Source organism: Myxine glutinosa, chromosome 14, assembly GCF_964187855.1.
Source record: "Myxine glutinosa chromosome 14, kmMyxGlut1.1, whole genome shotgun sequence".
Lineage (NCBI taxonomy): Eukaryota > Metazoa > Chordata > Myxini > Myxiniformes > Myxinidae > Myxine > Myxine glutinosa.
The window spans coordinates 85756204-85776452 of NC_136274.1; the positions used below are offsets into that span (position 1 = coordinate 85756204).

Sequence of the window (20249 nt, forward strand, 5' to 3'; positions counted from 1 at the left end):
CACGTTTTGATCACATGACATCTCATCTCGTTTCGATCGCAATGCGTTGCATCACGTTGTTTCACATTGCAATCGCATGGCTCCTCATTTCCTTTCAATCGCGTGGCCTTGTGTCACGTAATTTCACGTTTCGATCGCATGACATCTCATCTCGTTTCGATCGCATGGCGTTGTGTCACGTCATATCACGTTTCAATCGCATCGCGTTGCATCACGTTGTTTCACATTGCAATCGCATGGCTCGTCATCTCGTTTCACATTGCAATCGCATGGCTCCTCATCTCGTTTCAATTGCATGGTGTTGCCTCACATTGTTTCACATTTCAACGGCGTCTCATCTCCTTCCCTTTGCATGCCGTTGCCTCACGTTGTTTCTCGTTTCAATCGCATGGCGTTGCCTCACGTTGTTTCTCGTTTCAATCGCATGGCGTTGCATCACGTTGTTTCACATTGCAATCGCATGGCTCGTCATCTCGTTGTTTCACATTGCAATCACATGGCTCCTCATCTCATTTCAATTGCATGGTGTTGCCTCACGTTGTTTCACATTTCAACGGCGTCTCATCACCTTCCCTTTGCATGCCGTTGCCTCACGTTGTTTCTCGTTTCAATCGCATGGCGTTGCATCACGTTGTTTCACATTGCAATCGCATGGCTCCTCATCTCGTTTCAATTGCATGGCACCTCATTTCCTTTCAATCGCATGGCCTTGTGTCACGTCATATCACGTTTTGATCACATGACATCTCATCTCGTTTCGATCGCAATGCGTTGCATCACGTTGTTTCACATTGCAATCGCATGGCTCCTCATCTCGTTGTTTCACATTGCAATCGCATGGCTCCTCATCTCGTTTCAATTGCATGGCACCTCATTTCCTTTCCATCGTATGGCCTTGTGTCACGTAATTTCACGTTTCTATCGTATGACATCTCATCTCGTTTCGATCGCATGGCGTTGTCACGTCATATCACGTTTTGATCACATGACATCTCATCTCCTTTTGATCGCATGGCGTTGTCACGTCATATCACGTTTTGATCGCATGGCGTTGTCACGTCATATCACGTTTTGATCACATGGCGTTGTCACATCATATCACGTTTTGATCACATGGCGTTGTCACGTCATATCAGGTTTTGATCATATGGCGTTGTTAAGTCATTTCACGTTTTGATCACGTAGTGTTGTCACGTCATATCACGTTTTGATCACATGGCGTTGTCACATCATATCACGTTTTCATCACATGACATCTCATCTCCTTTTGATCGCATGGCGTTGTGTCACGTCATTTCACGTTTTGATCGCATGGCGTTGTCACGTCATTTCACGTTTTGATCACATGGCGTTGTCACATGTTTTGATCACATGTTCTTGTCACATCATATCACGTTTTGATCACATGACATCTCATCTCCTTTTGATCGCATGGCGTTGTCAAGTCATTTCACGTTTTGATCACATGACATCTCGTCTCCTTTTGATCGCATGGCGTTGTCATGTCCTTTCACGTTTTGATCACATGGCGTTGTCACGTCATATCACATTTTGATCACATGGCGTTGTCACATCATATCACGTTTTGATCACATGACATCTCATCTCCTTTTGATCGCATGGCGTTGTGTCACATCATTTCACGTTTTGATCACGTGACATCTCATCTCCTTTTGATCACATGGCGTTGTCACGTCATATCACGTTTTGATCGCATGGCGTGTCACGTCATTTCACGTTTTGATCGCATGACATCTCATCACGTTTTGTTGGCATGGCGTTGTGGCATGTCATGTCACGTTTTGACCGCATGGCGTGTCACGTCATATCACGTTTAGATCGCATGACATCTCATCACGTTTTGATCGCATGGCGTTGTCATGTCATATCACGTTTTGATCGCATGGCGTGTCACGTCATATCACGTTTAGATCGCATGACATCTCATCATGTTTTGATCGCATGGTGTTGTGGCATGTCATGTCACGTTTTGATCACAAGGCGTGTCACGTCATATCACGTTTTGATCGCATGACATCTCATCACGTTTTGATCGCATGGCGTTGTCATGTCAAATCACGTTTTGATCTCATGACATCTCATCACGTTTTGATCGCATGGTGTTGTGGCATGTCATGTCACGTTTTGATCACAAGGCGTGTCACGTCATATCACGTTTTGATCGCATGACATCTCATCACGTTTTGATCGCATGGCGTTGTCACATCATACCACGTTTTGATCACATGACATCTCATCACGTTTTGATCACATGGTGTTGTGTCATATCACGTTTTGATCGCATGACATCTCATCACGTTTTGATCGCATGGTGTTGTGTCATATCACGTTTTGATCTCATGACATCTCATCACGTTTTGATCGCATGGCGTTGTGTCATGTCATATCACGTTTTAATCACATGGCGTGTCATGTCATAATACGTTTAGATCACATGACATCTCATCACCTTTCGATCGCATGGCGTTGTCACGTCATATCATGTTTTGATCACATGACATCTCATCTTTTGATCGCATGGCGTGGTGTCACGTCATATCACGTTTTGATCGCATGGCGTTGTCACGTCATATCACGTTTTGATCACATGGCGTTGTCACGTCATATCACGTTTTGATCACATGGCGTGTCACGTCATTTCACGTTTTGATCACATGACATCTCATCACGTTTTGATGGCATGGCGTTGTATCACGTCATTTCACGTTTTGATCGCATGGCGTTGTCACGTCTTTTCACGTTTTGATCACATGGCGTTGTCACATCATATCGCATGATGATCACATGGCGTTGTCAAGTCATTTCACGTTTTGATCACATGGCGTTTTTTTTTTTTTGGGTTTTTTTTTTTTTTGGGTTTTGTATACTGAATCGAGGCTCGTGAAAGAGCTAACATTTATTTCACAAACAAATCAACCAGACAAACAAAATATACAAAAAGAGGGAGCGGAAGACAAGATGGGGAGAGAAGGGGAAGCACACAACCACAACATTTGAGAGCAGGGAGAAGTGTGGGAGGGAGAAGGCTTGGGGGCAGGACGCGTGGGAAGGGGAGGGGGTGGGGGGGGGGGAGAGGTATAAAACACAAGGGGACTGAAATTAGCGGGGGTAGAAAAGATCAAGGTTTTGGATGGGGGAGGAAAGGAGATGGTGGTGAACAGCTGTTTTAAAGACCTGGAGGGTGGAGTGGGATTGAAGAGAGTGAGGGAGTTTGTTCCAGAGGTGGGAGAAAAGAGGAATGAAGGAGTGAAGGTGAGCAGAAAGTCTTGATTTTGGCAGTTTAACCATAAGAGGGTTGCAGGCAGATCTTGTGCGACCTGTCGGAATATTTGGGGGACAGAGCCCAGAGAGGGCTGGGGGGCAAGGCCAGAGAGGAGTCGGTAGAAGACGGAAAGACCACCAACCTGCCTGCGGTGAGTGAGTGAAAGGCCCTTGGAGTTAGCTTCATCGCGGGAGATTCCAATGATTCTGAACGCTTTGGTTTCAACAGCATGAAGACGGGCTAGGTGTGAGGCAGGAGCACAAGACCAGAGGGGAGAGCAGTATTCCATAGAGCTGCGGATGAAAGCCTTGTATGTGGTGAGGAGCTCAGGTGTGCCAAGGAAGGACTTCACACGACGGAAGATGCCCAGTCGGCGACTGGCTTTGCAGGCCAGATTTGAAATGTGGTTTTCCCAGGAAAGATCATGGCAAATAGTGAGACCCAAAAGCTTGAGTGACAGAACTTCTTGGAGAGGATTATTCAGAAAGTGGATGGGAGGGTTTTCCAGTCGGTCTTTTCGGAGAGACATCGTAAGAGTGTGAGATTTATCAGGATTGAAAGACATGTTCCATTTGTTTGCCCAGGCTGTGATTTTGTCCAGGTCTGCAGAGAGTGAGGAGGCTGCAGACTGCCGATCTGAGGGATGAGGAATGGAGCGACAGAGAGTAGAGTCGTCAGCAAAGAGATAGAGAGGATTTTCAAGAGAGTCAGAGAGATCATTGATGAAGACCAGAAAAAGCACAGGGCCCAGAACACTACCTTGGGGAACTCCAGCCTGAACAGGAAGAGGAGATGAGAGAAACCCATTCAGGGCCACACGTTGACTATGACCAGAGAGGAAGTCCGCCAGCCATGCGTGGAGATTTCCATGGATACCAAAGGAGGAGAGTTGTCACGTCATATCATGTTTTGATCACATGGTGTTGTCACATCATATCACGTTTTGATCACATGACATCTCATCTCCTTTTGATCGCATGGCGTTGTATCACGTCATTTCACGTTTTGATCCCATGGCGTTGTCACGTCATTTCACGTTTTGATCACATGGTGTTGTCACATCATATCACGTTTTGATCACATAACATCTCATCTCCTTTTGATCGCATGGTGTTGTGTCACGTCATTTCACGTTTTGATCACATGACATCTCATCCCCTTTTGATCGCATGGCGTTGTCATGTCATATCACGTTTTGATCACATGGTGTTGTCACGTCATTTCACGTTTTGATCACATGACATCTCATCTCCTTTTGATCGCATGGCTTTGTCATGTCATATCACGTTGTGATCGCATGGTGTTGTCACGTCATTTCACGTTTTGATCACATGGCGTTGTCACGTCATATCACGTTTTGATCACATGGCGTTGTCACATCATATCACGTTTTGATCACATGACATCTCATCTCCTTTTGATCGCATGGCGTTGTCACGTCATTTCACGTTTTGATCACATGGCGTTGTCACATCATATCACGTTTTGATCACATGACATCTCATCTCGTTTTGATCGCATTGCGTTGTCATGTCATATCACGTTTTGATCGCATGGCGTTGTCACGTCATTTCACGTTTTGATCACATGACATCTCATCTCGTTTTGATCGCATTGCGTTGTCACATCATTTCACGTTTTGACCGCATGGCGTGTCACGTCATATCACGTTTAGATCGCATGACATCTCATCACGTTTTGATGGCATCACGTTTTGATCACATGACATCTCATCTCCTTTTGATCGCATGGCGTTGTCACATCATTTCACGTTTTGATCACATGACATCTCATCTCCTTTTGATCGCATGGCGTTGTCATGTCATATCACGTTTTGATCACATGGCGTTGTCACGTCATTTCACGTTTTGATCACATGGCGTTGCCACATCATTTCACGTTTTGATCACATGACATCTCATCTTGTTTTGATCGCATGGCGTTGTCATGTCATATCACGTTTTGATCGCATGGCGTGTCACGTCATTTCACGTTTTGATCGCATGACATCTCATCACGTTTTGATGGCATGGCGTTGTGGCATGTCATTTCACATTTTGACCGCATGGCGTGTCACATCATACCACGTTTGGATCGCATGACATCTCATCACGTTTTGATGGCATGGCGTTGTCATGTCATATCACGTTTTGATCGCCTGGCATGTCACATCATTTCACGTTTTGATCGCATGACATCTCATCACGTTTTGATGGCATGACGTTGTGGCATGTCATGTCACGTTTTGACCGCATGGCGTGTCACGTCATATCACGTTTAGATCGCATGACATCTCATCACGTTTTGATGGCATGGCGTTGTCATGTCATGTCACGTTTTGATTGCACGGCATGTCACGTCATTTCACGTGTTGATCGCATGACATCTCATCACGTTTTGATGGCATGGCGTTGGGGCATGTCATGTCACATATTGACCGCATGGCCTGTCACGTCATATCACGTTTAGATCGCATGACATCTCATCACGTTTTGATGGCATGGCGTTGTGGCATGTCATGTCGCTTTTTTATCACATGGCGTGTTACGTCATATCACGTTTAGATCGCATGACATCTCGTCACATTTTGATCGCATGGCGTTGTCACGTCATATCACGTTTAGATCGCATGGCGTGTCACGTCATATCACATTTAGATCGCATGGCGTGTCATGTCATATTACGTTTTGATCGCATGGCGTGTCACGTCATATCACGTTTAGATCGCATGACATCTCATCACGTTTTGATCGCATGGCGTGTCACGTCATATCAAGTTTAGATCGCATGGCGTGTCACGTCATATCACATTTAGATCGCATGGCGTGTCACATCATATCACGTTTAGATCACATGACATCTCATCACGTTTTGATCGCATGGTGTGTCACGTCATTTCACGTGTTGATCTCATGACATCTCATCACGGTTTGATCGCATGGTGTGTCACGTCATATCACGTTTAGATCGCATGACATCTCATCACGTTTTGATCGCATGGCGTTGTCATGTCATATCACGTTTTGATCTCATGACATATCACGTTTTCATCGCATGGCGTTGTCATGTCATATCACGTTTTGATCGCATGACATCTCATCACGTTTTGATCGCATGACATCTCATCACGTTTTCATCGCATGGCGTTGCCATGTCATATCACGTTTTGATCTCATGACATCTCATCACGTTTTTATCGCATGGTGTTGTGGCATGTCATGTCACGTTTTGATCGCATGGTGTGTCACGTCATATCACGTTTAGATCGCATGACATCTCATCACGTTTTGATCGCATGGCGTTGTCATGTCATATCAAGTTTTGATCTCATGACATCTCATCACGTTTTGATCACATGGCGTTGTGTCATGTCATATCACGTTTTGATCGCATGACATCTCATCACGTTTTGATCGCATGGTGTTGTCATGTCATATCACGTTTTGATCTCATGACATCTCATCACGTTTTGATCGCATGGCGTTGTGTCATGTCATATCACGTTTTGATTGCATGGCGTGTCACGTCATAACACGTTTAGATCACATGACATCTCATCACGTTTTGATCGCATGGCGTTGTGGCATGTCATGTCGCGTTTGCATCGCATGGCATTGTGTCATGTTCTGTCATATTTGAAATGCACGGTGTTGTCCTGTTTCAATTGCATGACATGGTGTCATGTTTCCATTGTGTAGCGTTCTGTTTTATGCTGACACGTTTCAATCATGCACTCTGTTGCATCGTCTGATGTCATATTTCGATTTTGTGGCATCAGCGCACACACAAAACGAGCTGCCCCCAGGGCATCTCAAACATTCTGCCGTCGGCGATAAACACAATAGTCAAGCACAATACCAATTACAGTCGATGCGCATTTCATCCCCCATGCGCCCATCCTAAACAAATAAAAAGCTTAAAATAAATAAATAAGCATGGGATGAGTGAGTACTGGACGTCAGGATGATGTGCACGTCCGTGGAGTCTAGCGCAAGACGTAATGACGTCCCAGTGAAAAGAGTGTGATAGGCAATCCAGATACTTGAATATATACGGTATAGATGAGGTCCGATGTTGGGCCACAGCTGCTTTTTCTCCGCTCTGTGAAAGTGCAATTCATTTTTTTAAAACACCCATTAGGAGGTTGTGTTGTAGGACAATGATGCAAACACTGCTTTTAATGAGAGCACACAAAGGTGTTTACATCAATTCCAGGACAGGTGACATGGCGATAAACAGCTACTTCTTCGAGCTGTTGCGCTGTGCACTTATAATTGTGATTGCGCAATGTCAATGTAGCACTAGATCGTCAATATTTGGAGGGACGATTATTGACTCACCAAAATATGAACATTGCCCAGCCCTAGTGGGAAGTGAAGTTTTTCTTCAACTTCAACAAACATTATTTTCAGCATCGGAACAAAGAGACCTCAATATTGCTTGTAAGATTGCATTAAATGATGCTTCATTTTTATTTCTCTCTAAAACATGTCCCCAATCTTTAACGCCCACCCGTGTTTTCTGACCCTTTAGGCACCTGCAGCCTCTCTCACCCCATGGTTGTGTCAGCCACATCTCATACAGAAGCCAAGCAAAGTCACAACCTCTGCTCACATCATGGTGACACGTCCTCGGTCTCGTCCCCGTACACACAAGCACCCTCCTTGCCCCCTTGCATTAACACCACCTGCACTCCTCTGTCGGTTCCTTTAGCAGCTCCATCTCCACCCAGCCCTCCTATTATCAAAGAAACAGCGCACTCAATTCCTCGCGGTCCTTCAATATCTTCTTCTGTAGTCAACATTGTATCTCATGCTGCTGCACCAACAACAGTGACCAAGGCAACGGTCATCGTTCCTCACACCCACCCTGATGCTCCGATTTTACTTTCTTCAGAGATGGCAAACACCACCTGTACAACTGCTTCAGTAGAAACCACTGTATCTGTGACCACCAAAGAAACACCCTCATTGTATCCTGTCGTTCGTCGCCATCGACTTGGCTCTGTGACATCAAAATCACCAGTCTCCCGCCCTCAACATCACTTATCTACTTCTACCACTATCTCAATTGCGGCAGCAACAGAAACCGCACTGACGAGTCGTGCAGTGGTGGTGCTTACACCTCCGCCTGGAGCGCCTCATCTTTTTTCAAGGAAAAGAGCTGAATGTAAAGGTGGTGAAGATAGTAGACCAGGAGAAAAGGACAGAGGAACTGAAAAGCTTGGAGGAAAGGAGGACGAGGGTTTGGGAGTGAGGCGTGATGACCACGTACTCTCATGCATGACCTGCAGCCGGGTATACTCGCGCAAGTCTCGTGCTCGTTACGAGCGCCATATTTTACACTGTGGACCCAAAACAGAGATTCAGGTGAAGAAGAGTGGGGGCGTTTCTGCACCATCTGCAGTGCAGGAACCAAGCTCCTCGGCATTGCAAATACCACCACCACTTCGAAGACGCTACCCAAAGCGCAGCTATCGATCCACGGCATGTTATGGTCTCACACCACTCTATTGCATGCGCTCCTATGGTGAGAGAGGGGTCACAGAGACTGGAAACCAAAATGAAAGGTCTCCACAGCAAACACCTCTTACAGACAGTGTCACCAAGGTAGATTCAGGAGTCGTAGGAGGTCAGATAGATGGAACTTGCGACAGCTCCTCAGAATCTGAAGTTGGGGAGGAACAAGAAGAGGATGAGGGGGATGAGGAGGAAGAGGAGGAGGAGGAGGAGGATGATGATGATGAGGAGGATGATGAGGAAGGAGAAGGAGGAGAAACGAGCATGGGAAGAGAAGTTCATCATGAAAATGGGGGAGAGGAAAATAGCAGTGGACATTCAGATGAAGGAGGAGTGGAAGAGAGTAGTGAAGTTGTTGCAAAGAAGATGGTTGGCCGTATGATAAGGCCAGTTTCTTCCTTGCTGTCTTCCAGTCGAGATAAGAGTCTTTTGGATGAGCTTCCAGGAGCAAGTACTTCAGGTAGTGGACCATTCCCTGAAACCCCTTCCCTTGGTGATGATTTTGGAACCATCCTTCCTTCAGACATCATGGACTTTGTTTTGAGGAATGACCTTGGTCTTGGAGATGACCCTGCTGCAGACTCTACCATTGATGGGCTTGCAGGGGGCTCAGGAGCTGGAGGTGAGGGATCTTCAGGAGGTGTAAGTGGCGTCGCAGTGCCAGTCGCTGAGGTAACGTGCCGAGGTGGCAGTACAAGAACCAATCTCACGAGTGACCCCACAGCCTTCACATTGCCATCTGATTTGTCAGCGCTGACAAGTCATTCGCCAACTTCCCCAACAACGTCAGGCGAAGATCTTCCTTTTCATCCATCACCTCCTGCTCTGGACCCTTCTCCAGTGCTGACAAATGCCGACAAGGATAGTGTGGTGGGGCACGATCCAACCATCCATAACTTAGCACATGCCTCAGGTGACCAAGCCATTTACCTTTCTGATAGTGGACCTAGTCCAGGAGAGTCAGGTGCAGTTTCTGCAGATTGCATCACGACTGTGCCTTCGGTCTCTCTAGCCCCACAATCCCTGACATCAGTTTCCCTTGGCCCTTTTATTGTCCTGGATTCTTCTGGACAACCATTGTACATCCTGCATGCTGCGCCATCAGTATCGCTCCCAACAGATCACTCGCTTTCTTCTCCAGGAGCGACTGTGGGAATTGGACCGAGTGAGGTGGTAAATACACCCACATATCCTGGACCTTTTCCACCTCAGCCTCCTATATCTTCCCCCTTGGAACAAGGTTTTCCACAAAGCTATGTAATCACACCCAGTGGATCACAGGGTCTGGTCCTTGCTCCGATTACTCCTTCAGTACCTCATCAGTCTCCTCAAGATCAGCATGCTAATGTAGTTTTGAGCACGGGAAGTTTGCTTCCCTCCCCACCTCCTCATCCAATGTCCTCCACAGCCTCTCCATGTCACCATTCAGAGCTTCTCTCGAAGCAACCTGCACCAGAAATTCCAATGTCACCAGCTATGGCAGGACAGGCTGCTCAAATCTCAGGGAAACGGTCAACACGCCCACGCAGGAGGAAAAAGCACTCCACCAACTCTGAAGTCCCTCTCACTGAACCACAGCTTGAGCCCAAGGTGCCCTTACCACTGACGATTCAACATCGCAGTCCTGATGATACACCAGAGGTGCATTCAACAAACATGGTCTCCCTAACTGATGTAACCTTACCGAGTAACGGAATGACTCTGAGTTGTGGAGATCAGCCGCCCGAAATCTTGGATTCCGGTTTGTGCTCGTCATTACCTTACAAACAAGCATCAATTCCAACCCCTTCAAAGCCCAAGCCTAAGCGTAGCTCCTCCACGTGGGAAAAGATGGAAGGAATTGGCAGGAGAAGTGAGTCGAAACGAGCTCGAATGGACAAATTGGAGATGGACGATACAACGGAGGTGGACGCATACCGGTGAGGGAGGAATGGGGTTTTGCCTTTCTTGACTGTCTTAACACCTTCCATTGGCTATTATTTTTGTTTTGTCATTTTATGTGTCTGCTTTTATTGACGGATGGAAGCTTTGTATGTGGTGAGGAGCTCAGAAGTGCCCAGAAAGGACTTCGCACGACGGAGGATGCCCAGACGGCGACTGGATTTGGAGGCCAGCTTGGAAATGTGGTTTCCCCAGGAAAGATCATAGCAGATAGTGAGACCCAAAAGCTTGAGTGACAGAACTTCTTGGAGAGGATTGTTCAGAAAGTAGATGGGAGGGTTGTCCAGACAGTCTTTTCGGAGAGACATAGTGAGAGTGTGAGATTTGTCAGGATTGAAAGACATGTTCCACTTGTTTGACCAGTTTGTGATTTTGTCCAGGTCTGCAGAGAGGGAAGAGGATGCAGCCTGCCAAATTGAGGGTTGAGATATGGAGCGGCAGAGAGTGGAGTCATCAGAAAAGAGATAGAGAGGATTTTCCAGAGAGTCGGAGAGATCATTAATGAAGACCAGAAAAAGCAAAGGAGCCAGAACACTGCCTTGGGGAACTCCAGCCTGAACAGGAAGGGAAGGTGAGAGAATTCCATTCAGGGCCACACGTTGACTGCGACCGAAGAGGGAGTCCGCAAGCCATGCGTAGAGGTTACCATGGATACCATAGGAGTAGAGTTTGGTGAGTAGAGCGGGGTGCCAGACCGTATCAAAAGCACGAGATATGTCAAGGGAGACAGCTCTGATTTCCTGTTTGGTGTTGAGGACCTCCATCCATTGTTGACAGCAGAAGCAGCATGTCCAGAGTCGAGTGACCTGGTCTGAAACCAAATTGATGATCAGAGATCAAGCCATTGAAGCAGAGGAAGGATTTGATATCAGAAGCGATGATTGATTCCATGACCTTGCTGAATATTGGGAGCAGGCTGATTGGTCTGTCGCTGCAAGGATCTGTTTTTGCACCTTTTTTGAGTAAAGCGGTAATGTTGGCTGATTTCCAAACTGATGGCAGATGACCTTGAGCAAAAGAGAGGGTGAAGAGAACAGAGAGAGGGTGGCAGAGCAGGATTTTAGGACACGTGGGCTGATGCCGTCTGGTCCAATTACAGAATCAGGGTCGAAGTTTGACAGAAACTTCTCCACCTTGTCAGGAGAGAAGGACACAGGGTCCAGGGGCAGATGGGTACGACTGGGTATGGTGGGTATAGAGAGAGACTGGTTTGGGACACAAGATTTTGAGGCAAGTACAGAGTTGAGGCATTCAGCTTTTTCACGTGTGGAGTCAGCTGTGTAGCCATTTGAGGTAAGGGAGGGGATGGAGGGGAAACAAACACCAGAAACAGATTTAACCAGATGCCACCATGATTTGGAAGCGGGAGACAGGTTTGAGAGTTCAGTCTTGAGAGTAGAGAGAGAGTGCTTCCTGGCACTCCTGAGGGTAGACACACACTTGTTCCGAGCTTTGTGAAAGGAAATGAGATTGCCTTCCATTGGATTTGCCTTCCAGGAGGCAAAGAAAAGTTATTTCATGGCAACTGCCTCATCACAAGATTCAGTGTACCATGGGCGGGAGGAAGGGTATGACAACTGAAGACTAGTTGGGATAAATCTGTGCATCAGAGAGAGCAATTTACTTTGGAAGAATTCTCAGGATGAGTTGACGTCAGAGGCGGTAGAGATGGGAGACCAGTCCAGATGATTGATGGCTGCTTGAAGACCGTGCCAATTGGCCTGAGTGAAATGCCAGACTCGTCGACGCTGAGGAGGCTCTCTTAGAATGGCCAGAGAGCTGTCCACTTTAACAAGCACATGATCAGAAGAACCGATTGGAGCAGAAGAAGAGCAGCAGACACTTGCAGGGAAGTTTGTCATGACCAAGTCTGGAAGAGAAGATGCTCTGTTGACTGATATCCGGTCAGGAAATTGACAGATTGTGTCAGTCCCAGTTGGTCGCAGAAGTCCTTTGCTGAGGAGCCATGGCTGGTGAGAGAGGAACCCACACTCAGCCAGCTGGCATGATGACAGCTGAAATCACCACATAAGAGGAAGAGAGAGATGGGATGAGTGGATGGAAGTTGGTCCATGTTATCAGACAGCAAGATGTAGATGGAGTCATCACTGTTTGGTGGACGGCACAACACACATATGAACAAAAGGTGGGAGCGAAGGGGAAGCCGTAGCCAGAGGTACTACTTGGGTTGGGGTGGAGAGAGGGTGGTGCCAGGAGAGTGAGGAAGAGAGTTTTTGATAAAGATAGCAACCCCACCTCCAGGACGAGGCTCAGGTCTATCATACCGGAGGAGGAAGTAACCAGGGAGAGATATGAAGGAATCGGAGACATCTTGAAGGAGGAAAGTTTCTGTTAAGCAGATTAAGTCTGGTTTGTCAGAAGCAACCTATATGGAGAGATCAATCAGGTTTGAGCGAAGGCCCCGGATGTTTGAGGTCCATACCGTTAAAGAAGAGGAAGGGGGAGCATCGGATACAGTACAGTACAGGGGAGGGGAAGCGTAGGGTAAGATGAGGAAGAGGTAGGGAGAGCTGTTGATTGTTTGTCAGAGATTTCAGAAGAGCTAGGAGAAAGGGAAGGATGAGGAGAACAAAAGGTTTGATGGTGATTGCATGAGGCACAGTGAGGTGTTGTTTGAGGGGGGGAAGAGTGAGGAAGAAGGTTGGAGGACATGGAGGTAAGAGTTGGAAGGGAGAGGAAGCGGGGAGGACGCTTTGAGGAGGAGGGGTGAGAGGGGAGAATTGGAGAAAAAAGGAGGGTGGGGAGATTTGAAGGGGTGGGGGGAGTTTTGAAGGGGAGGGGTGAGGGTGGAGATTAGAAGTGGAAGGGTTAGGGGTTCAGGAGGGGAGGATTGAGGCGGGAGTTTAGGAGGGGAGAGGTGAGGGGGGAATTTAGGAGCGGAGGGGCGAGGGTAGAGTTTAGGAGTGGAGGGGTGAGTTTGGATTTTAGAAAGTGTTGGACAATTAATGGAAAACTAAAATTTATTGCAAAATGAGTTTCTTGTGATTTTCAAGTCAGAGATCCGTTTAAAAACGATAGAGGAAGGATGGAATGAAGGTGAGTTTAGAGAATGTAGAAAGGTAGGGCTGTAAGAGATTGATTTTTTTTTTTTAAGTCGAATGAATTGAAGAGGAAATTGAAAAAAGCCTTTTAAATAGGAAGAAAAACAGCATGTTGTAATAAACCACTGAATAAAACACTGCAGGGGAAAGTTTAAACATATTTAAATAATATTTAAACAAAACCGTGAAAAACAATCTGGGAAAAGTCCCTAAGTGAAGACGTGGATTTGAGAAAGAAGGAGAAAGGGTTGAATAAGTATGGAGGAAACGAGAGTTGGAAAGGCTGGTGAGGTGGAAGAAAAAGGAGATAAAAGGGGCGTGGCACAAGGCGAGACAAGGGGGCGAGAGAACAAGCACGTGTCCGCGAGGAGAGAAAGAATGAATAAAGAATTTATTTTTTTTATTTTTTTTGGTGTTCCAAAACGTTAGACAAAGGGTAAGATGATCGTGGGAGGTAGGGGGAGAAAAGAAAATCAAAGAAACAAGCAAGTACAGTGAAGGAAAAACTTGTATTCACAAAATACCGACGGGGGGGGGGGGGGGAGGGAGCCCAGAAATACCAGGCCGCACACAAAGTGCGAAGAAAAAAACGACTAATTACACACAAGTTTGCAATAATTACAAAACCAAAACTAACTAGAAACACACAATACCACATACGCAATAAAATAACCAGTGGAAATTTGACAAAGACACGAATCGGAAAATACTCAAACTTCGATGCCGTGGAGAGATCGAAGCAAGCCTCCTCGCTCGAGGGACCGGAAGCGGAAGTCTTGATTTAGAGAGTTATTGGGTTTCTCCTCAAAAAAGAATGAAACTAACAGGATGTTTTACAGCGATCATGTTATTCAAGTATCGTCAGGTATAAATTCAGTATTAATTCACTGTAATTTGATTGATGGTGCTTATAACGATGGAATAAGAACAAATACAATATTTTCATTCAGCGCATACTCAACCCCGATTGGTTATAAATTCAACATGGAACCGAAAAATCTGATTTATCTACGTGTCAGGAAAAAGCAGATGTAGAGTGAATTTTCGGACAACTGACCAAGTTAATCGTATGATTTCCTTCAATGGAGAAATTATATCCATCAGAATTCACCTACATGAAGTTTTCTCATAAATAAATATGATGGTTATTGTGAGGAAACACAAGTTTGGAAAATATAAAATAATTACAAAAGATAGGGATGGGATGTTCCTTTCACCATACTACATATATCAGGGTGAAGGTATGTTTCTTGGTAGAGGATACTATAAACCTAGGAGACAACGGGGTGTAGGACATCAATTTAGAAATAAAGGAGATGGGATAATTGATACTCTTGTGGGTATTGGTTCAACTATTCTTAAACATAAAGACCTAATTGGTTCAACCACTTCTGCCGTGGGAAATGTAGCGGGTGCTATGAAGAGTATAAAAGACGCTCAAAAGGAGTCTCATAAATCCCAGCAATCAAAGAAATTAAGAAAGGCAAAACTCAACTATCTCCACAAGAACGGCAAAAAAGAATTCAAATACTTGGGTCAGGGTTTCAAAAGTTTTAACAACTTTTTTTAATGAAATAAATACAAGTATGGAAGCAATTGATAGTATCTATGATTTGGATGACACAATTATCATCTCAAACTCTACTAAAAAGAAGACTATTTTAAGGTAAATGCTATAACACGAACAGACTGGAATACAAATGGAACAAAAAGTTTTGAAATAACTAATCAACAAACTTACTTGAATCTCGCTGATAGTTTCTTGTTGTGTAAATTTAAATTCACTAAGGCTGCGAATAATACTAATGCTACACTCGTAAATGATTTCTTCTGGAAAATGTTTGATAGTGTTTGTTTGTATATTGGAACACAAGAAGTGGAAGCGGTTGATTATATCTCTGCTACATCTGAAGTGATAAAATTTACACTATATTTGTTGAGTGATAGAATGGGTAAGGGAGCTGTTGAAGGGTTTATTCCTGATGTGTCAACGGGAACAAACGCAGACCCGGGTTATAATCAAAGAAAGTCAATGTATAACGATGAAACAAAAACAGAAAATAGTTTTACCGTCACAGTTCCCCTTAAGGGTATATTTGGATTTTGTGATTATGATAAAGTTCTGTATGGACTTAAAATTAGTTTTCAACTACAAAGGAATGATAATGTAAATAGATTACTTTTTGGTGTTGTAAATGCTTTCGGTGATTATAATAAATTACTTATTTGTGAGATGTGTTGGTATATTAGTGAATATACTCCTAATCTTAAAACGTAATAGATGTTGAATAAAAGACTTAACTCAAAGAAACCCCTAAATGTATCATACCTGAAAAGAAGATGCCAATACGTTAAACTGAATCAAACTACTTACACTTGGAATTTAGGTGTTCTGGAAGGAAAGCCACAATACCTCTGTCTCATTTTTAAGAAACCAGATGGAGATGATAGTACTGATGAGAATAATGCGTTGAGTGATAATGCCAAGGTGAAACAACTTCGGGTTCTCTGGATGGAACATTGTACCCACAAGATAGATTGGAAATTGATTGGGAAAAAAATGATTATGCGGAAGCCCACAAGTCTTACCAAAAGGTGTGTGAAAGCAACGGTATAATAAAGATCCCATTTTGGATATGGTTGAGTTTCAAAAACTTTATACGATCTACGCAATTGACCTGAGTTCTCAAAAGGAAACTATAAAGTCTAATAGAGTGGATACTTCTCTATACATTGAAAGAGGGGAGAGTGAAGAAGTTGATACATGTTGTTTGCTTTTGGAAGAAACAGAATTCCAGATTAATACAGATAATGGTGTTATGATTAATATCACAAAGATTTTTCTCATAAATAAATGAGTAGTAAAAAACCAACTGGGGTATTTTTAATCAAATCAATCTTTAAAAAATATTATCTTGTATTCCAAATCAAAAGCCTTGTATTAATTAATGTTAATACAATTCAAAGAAAAGGAGCAGTAAGAATTGATGTTTTGCTCACAAGAGAGTTGTTTGGGTGAAAACACTAAATGATACTCCTCACTTAAATTAAAATGACAAAACCCATGTTAAATAAATATTCAACAAGGGAAAGGAGTGGAGGATTTCTTCCATTTCTAATTCCTTTATTTGCTGGTTTAAGTGCGGCGGGAGCATTGACGGGTGGTATTTCAGCAGCGGTAAAATCTGCTAACGAAAGGAAGGCACAACAAAAAGCTCAAAAAGAGTTGGAAAGACATAACAAGGAGTTGGAGAACCAAATTAGTGGAAGTGGTGTAATTGTAGATTTTGATGAAAAACTTGAAAGCCTACCTGATAAAGTGAGATTGTTAGTTGGAGATATGCTTTCTTCTATCACACAGGCAGTTGTAAAACTAACTAAAAGGGGTAATGGATTATATCTTTCTCATAAATAAATGGATAAATGGTTTGAAGAATTTGGAAAAAATACAACATCAAATATGGAACTTGCTAAATATTGTAAAAAAATAAAATGAAAAATTGATAATATGGTTATTTGTATGAGAGATGAATTAACAAAGTTGTCTAAAAATACAAAGAATATTATTATGAATTTAGAAGACTAGTACACCCGCAGACTCTGGGAATGGCAGGAAGGGTCATTCCTCTTTGGGGTATATAGATTACAGTCGATCTATGGGCGGGTCTCAACATTGGGTGTGTGTTCATTTACCAAGTTTCTTGTGAAGAGATCGCCAAGTGGTTTAAGCATTTGAGCAAGCACTCCATTCAAAACCGTTAAGGAACGGCTGGCTTGGCAAGCGCTAGCTAGCAGCACAACCCGAGCTTCTCCCTTTCAGTTTCATATGAAACAGCAGGAGCGAGTTTCAAAAGTTCACAACGAAAAATGCCATGGTTGCGGCAGAAAGGGCCATGTTATTAACCCAACATTTGTGGGTTGTATAGAGTACAGTAGATCTTCGCTCAGTTCTGTTAGTAAACCTTACTTCACGGATGTCGGGATTCCTCCAAATTTCTTCATATAGTGTTATTAAGAGCATTGGCGACTGTTTAAAAAGCTAGCTAAGCATACGTGTTTGTGGTGTATAATATTTTCACTTCCTGTAGAGGCCGTTGCTCCCACAGAAATGCCATTATAACTATTAGCTATTTATACACGTTATCACTGCAGGAAAAACGCCTTGGGGAAGTGGGACATTATTCGTACTAATATTGTTTTGTAATAACATTAACAATATGTGATTATCATTAATTTTGTTATTAAAAGCGTCTTTGAAAAAACGCCACGGTAAATCTTCTTTGGAAATATGCCACGATAAAGCTAATTTAACATTGATATGCACCTCAACGTGCAACCCCATTGATGGCAATGGTGGGTAAACTCACTCGGGGGGGGGGGGGGGGGAGAAAACCCCTTTGGGGAGGGGTGCAAATGAATACGCTACAACCTTCATTGTGTAACCCTTCGTTATCCTGTAAAGTTTGGTTGAGATTCGATAAGTAACGACATAATGTTTTGGCATAAAAAATTCACCAGACAGACAGACAGACACAAATGGCGTATTTTAGTATGATAATAATGGGAACGGTTCTCATTGGGTTTGTATTCATTCATTCGTTCATTTAAAATTTTATTTTGATGAGTTATGGTCTTCCACCACCTGTTGGAGTAATTAACTTCTTACAGAATGGTGTTCATCAAACATTTTAAGTCCAAAAGTTTAATTCCAAATGTTGTGGTCAATTATGTTTATATTTATTATTTCAACTCAACAATAATGAAAATTTTTATGATGTAATTTTAAATCTAATATAAATGACTTGTGTTGGAAAAGATGGTTCTATCTTTGGAGTATCCCAATATTGATTTATCAAATTATTATACAAAGGCACAGGCTGAACGACAAAAATATAATATAACAAAAAATATTAATATGAAAAATACGAATAAAAACAGATGAAGGAAAAATATAAAAATATGGAAACCAGTGAGATTAATAAATTAATCAATTATCCAAGTCCCACAGATGCCAATGACTTAGTTAGATTAAATGATTTATCACAATATATGTCTTTCAATAAAATGGCTATGTATTCGAAATAATAATAATAATAATAATAATAATAATGCATTTATTTTATATAGCGCTTTTCAGGAAGCCCAAAGACGCTTTGACAGAGTGCAAAACATAATGCATAGCAAAACATAAAGACAATTGCAAAAAAGAAGAATCAATAGGGAAATATTCAAAGCACAAAGGAGGGAGAAAGAGAGGAGATAGTCAGGGGTTAGATGCTGTGGGTTAAATGTTGAATGCAGTGTTGAACAGGTGGGTCTTGAGTGATGTTTTGAATGTGGTGAGTGAGGAGGAGTCTGATGGTGTGAGGTAGCGAGTTCCAGAGGGTGGGAGCAGCGATGGAGAAGGCCCTGTCCCCCCAGGATCTAAATTTGGTCCGGATGGGGGGGGTCAGGAGGTTGGTACCAGCAGAGCGGAGGTTGCGGGTGGGAGTGTGTCTGGAGAGGAGGTCAGCCAGGTAGGATGGGGCCAGGTTATGGAGGGCTTTGTAGGTCAAGAGGAGGATTTTGTACTGGATTCTCTGGGAGATGGGGAGCCAGTGAAGCTTGTAAAGGACGGGGGTGATGTGGTCATTTATATAGAAAGATATATATAAATGTTGAATACATCCCCAGGTCATACACAATTCACAGTTACAATTAAAATAAACTTTTATAAAGAAGGATGTGTAGTTTTTTTATGAGAATAGAACATTGGGGGTATGATATGTCTGATTTAAGGTAAAACTGGTCTTTTTCAATAAACCTACAAGACCCACAAGAATTAAATAAATCACAAAAAGAATAATATTATCCACTTGGTGAGGATAATGAGATATGTGGAAGTACTATTAGCGAACAAATAAAGCAATTTAATAAAGCTAAAATCAACAACAGTTCACCATAGTTTATTTAATGAAAACACAAATAACAGGATTTTATATGGTAAGCCAAGGAATACAAACTGATTTAACAACAGGAAGATGGGGAGGTATTACCTGCCATCATATTAATCTCTCATATATTTTTGATACATAAATGACAGCAAGAAGACTTCAAGAAAATTATAATTTCTGTATCCAAGCATACCTACAAGAAAAGGGTATTCGGTATTTAAATAAATATGTTATACAACATAAGAATGGGAGTTTTTCAAGAAAAGATTGGTTTTAATAAAACTTTTATACTCATGTTAATAAACCTACAAATGTAGATTTAATTAAAATGTTAAATAATGAAAAGGTTTTAAAGTTGATAAAAGACAAAGCTCTTTAAGAAATTCAGAAGAAATTTAATTGGTTTCCTGTTGTAAAATATATATATTTTGGATACAGTAATATCAAGAAATCCAGAGGAATATATGTTTGATATTCTATGGGGAGATGGTTCAATGGTAGCAAGGGATGA

The 20249-nt window shown here is 43.1% G+C and overlaps 1 protein-coding gene across 6 annotated transcripts in view; it reads left to right on the forward strand.

Moving 5' to 3' along the window:
- Positions 1 to 20249, forward strand: part of LOC137439984 (histone-lysine N-methyltransferase 2A) — a 248494-nt gene that overhangs the window by 178639 nt on the left and 49606 nt on the right. For all 6 annotated transcript variants that reach the window (XR_013621442.1, XM_068136309.2, XM_068136310.2 and 3 more), the window contains one exon: positions 7817 to 10721. Coding sequence is in view for 5 of the 6 variants with exons in the window: in XM_068136309.2 (XP_067992410.2) it covers positions 7817 to 10721 (2905 nt within the window). In the remaining variant the exon portion in view is untranslated. The remainder of the gene's footprint in view (positions 1 to 7816; positions 10722 to 20249) is intronic.